The 10,639-nt window shown below is 38.7% G+C and overlaps 1 protein-coding gene across 35 annotated transcripts in view; it reads right to left on the bottom strand.

The window, feature by feature from the left end:
* Positions 1–287: 287 nt before the first annotated feature.
* The window catches only part of TEAD1 (TEA domain transcription factor 1), a 167,329-nt gene continuing 156,977 nt past the window's right edge, over positions 288–10,639 (bottom strand). For all 35 annotated transcript variants that reach the window (XM_083423017.1, XM_083422993.1, XM_083423016.1 and 32 more), the window contains 2 exons: positions 9,761–9,913; positions 288–8,115 (listed from right to left, as the gene is read on the bottom strand). In XM_083423017.1, coding sequence (XP_083279143.1) covers positions 8,002–8,115; positions 9,761–9,913 — 267 coding nt within the window. In that variant the 3' untranslated portion in view covers positions 288–8,001. The remainder of the gene's footprint in view (positions 8,116–9,760; positions 9,914–10,639) is intronic.

Here is a 10,639-nt window from a genome sequence, read left to right as displayed (position 1 = left end):
ATGTAGAGTATTAATGGAAGCATTGTTGGTCTCCATTGGACATCTTCTTTCAAGGAGGGGCAACTCTTTTAAGAGTTTCAGCATCTCAAGAGTAATTTGATTTTCCACCCCAACTACTGAAGCCCCTGCGGCTATAGGACTGCCTGGAAATGTGGTGGCACCAGTGTGGTGGAACATGGTATAGTATAGAACTTCAGTCTTGTCAAGTGACACCGTCCTTTCCTTCAGTTCCCAGGCAATGTTTCCACAACTGACGGTTTCTAGTCAAATTAAAACAGATGCAACAATGACTTTATTTTCTTTATTTTCAATCGATACTGTATGAATACAAAGTTTCTAGAAAGCTACAAAAAAATCTACCACTTTATCAAGAAGGCATCAAAATGTGTCACTTTGCAAAGACATGGAACACCTGCAGTAACCGACACAAAAATAGCATTTTTAGAGTGATGAAATAATTGCACTTAACTGTCATGGATATTAAAGTTATCACACATATGTACCGCGAAAGCTAGAATACATATTTTTTACAAAGCACTTTTATAAAAAAATTCTCTGCACACAAACCCTATAATTTTCATATTACTATCATACTAAAGATAAATTCACTTTAAAGCCAACACTTAAAACATTTTTTTAAAAAACAAAGAAGGTACCAGTACCTACACACAGACAACAACAAATACAAGAATACTGTACTGCCAAAAGGTTTGATTGAAACTCATTTTGAAAACTTCAAAATATGTTAAGACAAGATTTGAAAAGTTTCATATATATTTTTATTTTTTAAAAAAGAGCTTTCCCTCCATGTCTAAGCAGGAGGTACTTTGTCATCCAAAGGCAGATTCTACAACCCCCCCACCCAAAAAAAAAATAACCAGCAGCAGTACAATATTAAAGTAACCACTGACCATATATGAATATGCTTAAGTCACAAACCCAGTTTATACACATTACACAAATAAACAAAGTGAGAATTCCATTAAGTCATTTACAAATGTGAACAAATGCATGTGGCAAATAAAAAAAAAATCAAAAAGAAAACGGTTTTACATAAAACATACTGATATTAAAGAATTAAAGGCTATTCAGGCTTTAAAAACTGTTATAAAATTCTTTTGTCTTTTTTCAGGCACATATCGTTGTTTTTTTATCCGCAGTCATGAGCCTGAAGCAGAGGCCCATTTGAAATAAAGAGAACAGAAACAAAATGCTGAACAAAAAATAGAACTTGTGTGAAAGGAGGTAACTGGGGCATATCCTCTCTGTGAACTGAGTGCACTTAAAGAGTTCACTGACAAAATGTATTTAGTTTGTTTTATATATATATATAAAGTATCTCGTTGCCAGACCAACTTCCTAAGCTAGAGATCAAGACTTCCAAACTTCTTTTATCTTTCAAATTATCCTGTCTTTCTTTTCAGGGTGCTGGCCAGAAGGAAGAAAAGGAACAGATTTAGAGAGAAAGAAATCAACCTGAGTAAGGACTGAAATGAGGACCACTTTACATGTTACTTGCTGCCCATGGTGGCTGCACTCAAACCCTTCTCCATACCGGGGCAAGGAGCGATATTTAAATCCTAAAATTGCAGAGTTGGAAAGAGCCTGAAGGGTCACCCAGTCTAACTTCCCACAATGCTGGAGTCACAGCTAAAAAATTCCCTGGCAGGTGGCTACCCAAGCTCCGTTGAAGAGCCCCCAATGAATGTTTGACCATGCACTGTAGAGGCCCACAGTAGACAGGGCTCGGGGAGAGTGTCAAGGGTGTGCTGCCCTGGTGTGCATTTAGACATGGCAGATGCAAGGGAGTGTTAGTCTCTGTTGCATGGACTGCCAAGCAAACAGAAGAGCTTCTCAACAGCAGCCACAGACAGTGAACGTATATTGGTCCCTAAAGAACCATATGTTGCATGACCTGTGTTGATGATGTGGGCCAATGTTAGTGCATTGCTCTGTAACTGACTTCTACTAAATTCTCAAAGACATCCCAAGTGATGGTTTGTGCTTATTATGATTTAGAGTACGGCAGGCAAACCATGGTTCTGAGCTACTTGTCTGCTTTCATTTCCCACCTCTGCGCATTCAGCTTCATAAGTTCACGCCCATTGCCAGAATGTGACAGCTTCCGGAAGCTGAGCAATGCCCAACCTATGGTGGTCTGTTAATTCAGACATCCGAACCATAGGTAGTGGAGAATATGAATCACAAACCTCCTCAGAACCAGAGTTTCAGATGATGCTTTACTACTAGATTGAATTAACATAGCCATACCTTGTAGACACTACACTAAACCATAGTTAAGCTTCTTTAATCATGGTTTGGCTTGATGTCCAAACTGAGCCATAGAGAAGGAAGAATGCCCTAGGAATTAGATCAAGGAAATAAAGTATAAAGATTTCAACTTTTCAAGTTCTGCAAGCCAACTTCCATTCAGTGTAATAGTTCACTCTGTTACTTGAAAGTGACAAAACAGGAAAGTTGAATTCAATGCAGTTGCCAACCTGAACGGACTCTAGCATGGGTGGGAAGTGGGGAAAACAGTTACCAAAGTTGCAAATTATTCAGTATAGTGGTACGGTACCTAAATAAAATCATTCTAGAATTCAAGTAAGAACAACATTACATTTGTAAAGTAAGCTATGTTTCAACTGCCACAAATTGTACCATTATTCCCCCCCAATTTTGTACATCAAACAATAAATAAATTCATTCATTTGCAATAAAATATACTCCAGCCACTTGCTTACCTATATCTGTTGCGGCAGATATATTCAATCGCTGTAGATCTATTTTGGCACCATTTACACATAATGCAAAGCCAAAATACGTCTTGGCATGAATGAGCAAGCATGCGGGTGCACAGTAAGAAAACCACGGCTGCTTTATTCCTCCCTAGCCACGCAGCTGCCACATTACCAGTAGCTAAGCCAAAGTTTATCTATGAACCTGGGCTCATGAATTATCTTGCTTCAAGGAAAACACAAACTGTAACCAAGGTTTGTTCTTGGTGTGCCACTCCTGGGTTGTTTGCGGGGAGACAAACCACAAGCTTGGGTTCACATGTTGTGCTAAGCCAAACTATGGCTTAGTTCCTGGTACCGTTGCAGCAGCAGAAGTGAAGGAGAGTGAAGTGGCTGTGATTTTCGTACTGTGCTCCAGGACACTTGCTCATTCATGCCAAAACCAAGTTCGGCTTAGTGCTAAGTGTGACTGGGGCCCGTGTACTTCTGAAGCCAAGCAATCCTTACTAGATGAAGATGTCAGAAGAAAGTGAACAAATACAAATTTAAGAAAAAGGGAGGGGCATAACTACATATATTTACCACTTTGTGTGCCACATACTAATTTTAAATAAAAATTATTTGATTTTTTTTTTTTGTCTATTAAAAACAAAAGTGTATTCACAGCTACAAATCTCCTCTGCCAAGCTTTTGGTTTTACTGCTATTAGTTCTCAGTGATTATTAATTACGTTGTATCCCTCTGAACCAATGTCAGTGCTGTTGATGTCTCTCGAAAAACATGGTATTGCCCAAATGCATGGGTGGTATTAAAACAACACTCTTTCCTACAATGAAACAGGAAATGGTGCTGTTTAAGGGTCTCCCCGAGGACATTTATTCCTAACAATTTGGTGCTAAAAAGCACAGGTCAAATGGACTGTTTCATTTTCTTCTACACTTTCATTTTCAATTTTAGGCATCCAACTGCTCAACTTTGTAAACAAAACAAGTGCAAATTTAAAGAAGAAAACCATCTTCACAGATTTAGAACTACTATAATGATGATGGTGGTGATGATGATGATAAAGTCAAATTTGTCCTTTGCCTGAACCTCTGCTATTTATATGGGCTCGTGTTACTCAGATGCAAGACTGGATGGAGAGGGACATGGCAAAGGGTGAAATACTGACCGCTTTCCTATCCTTGCCAGCCAGCAATGCTGCATAAACAATCACAAACGGTTGAATAACATAGAGAAGAGTTTTTCCAGCATGATGCACTCTTGTGATTTGCAAAAAGCACGCTACTATAAAAAGTACTCTTTTGAGAATGGAGGCCTGTTAGTTTTGACTGTTTCCAATAAACCAAAGGCATTATGGTGATCTCTAAATATTTTTGGTCTCTACAAATTGTCATTTATTATGGCAGCACTTTTCTAAGCTGGAATTTCAAAACCAAAGGCACTTGCATGCGAGAGTGCAGAGAGTCACAAAGGTTTAAGTATTTGGTCATGAGAATTTAAGAAGGCAGCATTATTATTCATACAATTCACTTTTTGCAGAAAATTCTAGCGCTGTTAAAAGGTTTCATTTTGGTATCGATATTCCAACTATGTAGTGATGGGGTGACTTATATAGGACGGTGTTTTAGGGCCAAGTAGCCAAAAGGCTTCTCTTCGGGAGATATTTTTTTCCTTTTTCCTTTATTTAAGTAAACCAATTAATTTACTACATAAGATTGGCATGATAAGCTAAAAGGTACTTCTACTATAGCACTAAGGCACTGCATATTGTAATGCTTTGGCAGCTCGGAATTAAGAAGTTCCTACGACAAAGTAACAGTTAACAAGGGAGATGCTTCCAGCTTACAAAAGAGCTCACAGTTTACAGGCAGCCTTTTGGACTACACAACCCACATAAACATCTGACAGACTTAAGGCTTTCCAGAAGAAACATGCACAGGGGGTTTACACCCAACGTAAAGGTAAAGGCAAGGCAAACAGCTCCCGGGAAGGTTTTGCAAAAGTGGAGATGCAAGAAACATTGTGACTCTTCAGACAGCAGAGTTATTACATACATCGTGTCCCAGACTGCATTAACACAAAAGAGAGAAGTGTACCTGGTTTGCAAACTGACTGCTCTTCCACACACCTCAAGGGGTTGCTTTGAGATGCAAGTTTATTCTAAAAATGTCCAACTTCTTTTAAAAAACAAATCCATCAAAACCAAAAGCCTCATAAAAGGTAACATTTTTTTTTTAAAAAAGTAGTTTTAGATTTGTAACACCAAGTGCTTCAAAATAAAGGGCTAATTTAGATGAGTAAGATGCAGTGCTAATTCTCCGTTAGTGTTAAAAACTGATGAAGAGTTACAGCCATATAAGCATCTGGTTTTACAGTTCACAGAGTTAAAATGACTGAGAGGTTCATCTGCTTTAATGTCTGTAGGACAAAAGGCGTGCAGCTTGCAGAGCCTAGAGGCTATACAGTACTGGACTGACTGCAGCATGCCAGGAGAAGGGCTGAATAGGAGTCATGAATGGAAGACTGCATGCAACGTGTTTCAGTTTTGCAGTGTTCCAGAAGTTGAGTAGCTCCTCTGACAATTGAATAGGGCAAATCTCCAAGCTATTTATACCTTGAGCATTTCCTGCCCCCATGTTGGATTCTAACAGTGTGAAAGGTTTTATGCAGGCATAAAGAAGTTTGCTTTCTGAAGTAACAATTATTCTAAGCAGCACACGGAATATGTTTCTTAAGTATGCACAAAGCTGCATTTCAAAGTGCAATAGCTACTGACCTAGTGCCTCAATGTAAAGAAAGACAGTCTCCATAGTTCATTTCATCATCCTGTGGGCTATACAGTGGCTGTAGGCCAGGGGTAGGCAACCTAAGGCCCGGAGGCCGGATGCGGCCCAATCGCCTTCTCAATCCGGCCCGTGGGCGGTCCTGGAATCAGCGTGTTTTTACATGAGGAGAATGTGTCCTTTTATTTAAAATGCATCTCTGGGTTATTTGCGGGGCATAGGAATTCGTTCATTCGCACCCCCCCAAAAAATATAGTCTGGCCCACCACATGGTCTGATGGACGGTGGACCGGCCCACAGCTGAAAAAGGTTGCTGACCCCTGCTGTAGGCAGTAGGTGGAGAGAGGCAAATCCTTGAATGGAAACTGTAGCAAAGTCGTTGTGTTCCTAGCTCATCAAACCCTACAAACCTCATATAGTGATAGATTTCTGGGTGATTTGCAGTTTCTCACTACCAAACACAACTTTCTTCTATCTAAATTCGGCTGCTGAAATGAAGGCAGCTAACTAAAAGTAGACTTTTGTGTGAAAGAACTGTATGTTCAGTCTAGTTCTACAACTGAAGCCAAATCTCCAAACTCAGAATGTGCTCAGATGCACCATGTTCCTTCATTCTGACTATGATTTATTGATTTATTTTTTACTAGGCTCTGACTGATAGATTTTGGGGTTGTGGTAAAAAAGCAGACCCAACAAGTCTGATGTTTGCCTGCCCTGTATTATAGGTTAACATTTACTAATAACATAAACCAGTTCCAAGACTTTCATCATGTCGGGCAAGAATATATATTTACAAAAGCTGCCTCTGAAGGGGAATCAAACCTTGTGTAGTGATAATAGATTTATACCTCTTTGAAAAAAGCTCTTCCTCACTTGTTCTTAGGAGCACCAAATGTTTTTACAGTGATGGAGGGGATGTGGGATACACCATGTCTAGGAAGTCTGAAAATGGGTTGTAGGAATTGATAATAAGATCCAGTGTAAATTCATACGCTTCATGGTTTGAGGCCATTAACTATCAGTTTTTTCACCTTATTGAGTGAACATATCCTGTTAAGATGGGCCTATACAACTTGTGATCTACAAGCCACATACATTATCAGGCCTTTTTTGGGTGACAGTACTCACTGGTATGAAGTGCATGGGTATAGAGTCACCTCTTCTTGTTGTTGTTCATGGGAACCATTTTGTACAGGCTCCCATGCCATGTTTATCAATATGTGAGGATTGTCACCTCTCTTCTAACCCCCCAAAGTACTGCACATTGTGGTCTGTCAAGTGCTTGACAACCCTCCTGTTTCTGCATTTTCAGGCAAGCTGAAAGAGAAGGAGATTTCAATGGGGCCCATAAAGTAATAATTGTGTCTTTTTTGTTTGGCGAAGCCTGTGATTTTCTAGCGTTTTAAAGACATTAAAAACAGATGAACCTTTTGATTGTATATCTATTATCATCTCAACCACAGTGCTTTTTGTGGTTTTCAGCTGACAGTTTAATTGTAATTCAACAGTCACTTTAATTCCACCCCCCCCCTTTACATTTGCTTATCACTAATTTTGGTGTTGCAATTTATAGACTCATTAGGAAAAACAAAAACGAAAACAAATTGTTCATATAATATATAACCACACACAAAAGATTACGTACACAATAAGTCTAATTTTTCAGTATTTACCTAGTTATTGCAAAACGAGTCATCTTTTAAATAAACAAATGTCCTTATTAGTACAATACTTTATACCTTTTTAATGCACTAGATATAATTAGTAAAAGGGAGGAAGTCTTCTCGCTTTGCAATACCTGCTTGAAAAGTTAAATGGGTTAGAAGGTTAGTTTTAATAGAGGGAAGAAAAATAATATTTTTTGCCTACTTTTAGGACCTGTCTGCTCCCATCAGGCATTTTTAAGGCTATGTTTGTCATTTGGCTTCAAACAGAAATTGAGTTGCAGTTATAAAATAATTTAGTGAATTACATTCGTTTGTATCGTCCACAGTAATCAGTTATGAAGATAATTCTAAGAAGAATTTGTGTGCTAATTTATGCTTATAGTTAAAATTCATTTCAATTTCACTAGCATCTTAAAAACAGGGTTTTTAAAAATTAATTTAGACAAAACACCTCATAAACTCTTATAATTGCTGTTAAGTTTTCCCATGGCAAACGCTCTGTCTTATATTTTTCTAACACAACAACAACAAAAAATTAAAACTTCCACAAAGGCCTTGAAATTCTTAAATATAGTCTTCCCAAGGAACGGTGGTTTTTTTAATATATAAATTTGAAGAACACTTTGTTTTAGAAAGAATTTGTACAACTGTACCAGAATTTCACAGCTACAATATATATTGACACACTAAAATGAGGTTTAGAAAAATGTAGGGGAAAGCTCAGCCAGAGGAACTGCCACTTAGTGTTGAGGTTGACAGTCTGTGTTTTGATAAGGAGTTAAACAAAACATGTCTATAAATAACTGTTCAGTCCTTTACAAGCCTGTAGATGTGATGCTGTGCACCATGTTCGCTGTTTGAAACTTCAAATACACAAGCCATGCAAAGTAGGGTTTCTTGCGTGTCCCTGTTCGTTACAACCTGTTTGTGTTTTTATACATATAAAGAAAAGGAAAAAAGACAAGACATTAGAAACTGGGTCATTTGCTAACACAGGAACAAAAGCAAAATATGTAATTGTAATCACTGGAAATACACACACACACACACACACACACACACACACAATTTCACTCTCATATATGAAGAGACATACACCTCTCATCTGTCAAGGTTTCTTGGTTAATGCCTCTCTAATGCTGACTTTTGACTCAATGCATATAGACATTTAATAGTACTCTGCGGGTATGAGAGATAGACTTATTATTATTATAATTATTAAGAAACCATATTTTGCTAGAGTGCACAATCCTATCTCCCTTATCTCCAGCACTATGTAGTCTACAACATATTGAGTAGGACTTCTATTGGAAACCATCTCAACTGGATTCTGACCTAGGTTCTGCAGTTCCATATTTCTGACACAGTTTCTAGAAAAGAATCTGGCAAGGCAGGATCTGCTTTTTGGGAAGCTTCCAGAGGCATATTTTTGGAATACTTCCCGGGAAAACCAAGCTGCTAAGATTTTAAAGGAACAGTTTGCAGGAATCTCCTTTCTCCTCTTTGAGAATGTGCAAAACTGCACAGCAGTACATTGATGAGAGCAGAACCGATCTAGAAGCAAAAAGCCACCATGAGCCAAAATGTTCTGTTCCACTTATCCCTGAATTTAAGGCCAAGCAAGAAAAAGAACACAAGGCTACGATGGAGCTCTGTAATCGGAGCTGCGTAACCCAATCTTTAAGGGCTTAGAAGAAGGGTAGTGGGTAGGAAATCAGAAGCTAGGAGAGGGGAGGGAGGATGAAAAGAAGGAAATATAAAGGTGGGGCAAACAACAAAGAGGGATCCCATGCAGGTCAGTTTTCCAGAGTCCAAAATGTTCTTAGGGTATTCAAAAGCTACTGTGATAGATCCATTCAAAACAGGTGATTAACATTGAACATAGCTTGAAACGAATTGTTTCACAAAGTAAACTACCAGGTGTCCAAGAGAAGAACTATTTTCTTGGCGTTCTGAACCAACTAGGAAGTGAATTTACCACGACTTCCATGTCTCCAATCACAGCTATGGCGGGACAGCCAATGCGGACACCAGGCCCAAAACTCACCCAGGCCAAGGAAAAGATTACTGCCCCCCTGTTACTGCAAACTCTATTGCTAAATGAGCAGTGGGTGAATTCTAGAAGTAGAAATATTATTTACTACAGCTGGATTTCATCCTCCTTTCCCCGCTGGGTTCTAGGTCCAGGGTCAAGGCAAAGAGGCTAATGAGTGGCCAACTAGATATATAAATGCATCCAATTCTCCACCACAGAGGTCCAGTTTATAAATTGTCTCTGGTGGATTTGCCACAGAAAAGCCACATCTCCATGGCTGCCTCCTATATCGGATCAGTAATTCATAAAGCTGCCTAGCACTGGGTGCTTGGACCGCTGTGTAGATTTAGTAGCAAGACTGGAGGTTCTGCAAGCCAAGATTAAAGCACAGAACCTACCTTTGGCAGTAACATGCTACTTGACTCAAGGGCATGGAATTTCTAATCCTTGCAAAAGGAACCAAATAAAAATCTGCCTGCTCCCAAAGAACTGCAGAAAACCGCCAGAAAAAGTGAAAGAGAGAAACGTTACCAATAAAATTGTAAAGTTTTCCAACACGCTGTTCATCATATATTTTTCTGGTAAATGCTTGAGCTTGTGGATGAAATTGATCATATATTCACACATTGGAGAGCGGTTTATTCTAAACACAAACCGGCCATTCTCAAACCGTGCGTATTCAGTCTAAGGACAAAAGGCAAAAGAGAACAGAACAGAACTGTCAATGAATGAAAAGCTCTTTTTTATTTTTAAATGTGAGCCACTGTGTAAAATAAAGACACCTTAGGATATTAAAATGAAAATTTATTTCAACTAAATTAAACATACCATGTAGCTAAAATATCGGTTTCTCATAAAAGGAAAATGAGGAAATAATGTATTGCTTATAAAATAATCTTAAATGCTGCCTTGATATTGTGGGTCTGATATAAACTAGGGTTTGAAAGAACAATTAAAATCCATGTTACAGGGGCTTTCCTGTTTTATCTGTTGAGTTGGGAAATGTTTTGAATATACTATTAATATTCTCTATTCAATGTGTTGAGCATTCTCAGGCTCACAGAAAAAATCTCACATGGAACTCCAGGAACTTTTGGTCAGGGCCACCACTTAATTCAAGTTTTGTGTGAATGTGTGCACTGATTCATTATGGATCATTTGTGAACAGGAACAGAAGAATGGTGGATCTTTCCAAGTGAAATGTAACCCCTGCACTAAAATCCCACTACAGGGAAACATGTGTGCACATGCATGTATGCAAGTATACACATACACACATGCACAATATACACGTATAAGGGTAAATATAGGGTGCTACTGTACGGTATGCAGGATGCCCTTCATATTATCAGAGCTACCACAGAGATTCGTGGCTTTGCATGTGCCCTCCTAGAGGAGTCTCTTTCCCCT

The sequence above is a fragment of the Podarcis tiliguerta genome (genome assembly GCF_965153285.1).
Source record: "Podarcis tiliguerta genome assembly, chromosome: 1".
NCBI lineage: Eukaryota > Metazoa > Chordata > Lepidosauria > Squamata > Lacertidae > Podarcis > Podarcis tiliguerta.
The sequence above is the reverse complement of the archived record's forward strand: the minus strand, read 5'-3'. Positions and strand labels throughout refer to the sequence as shown.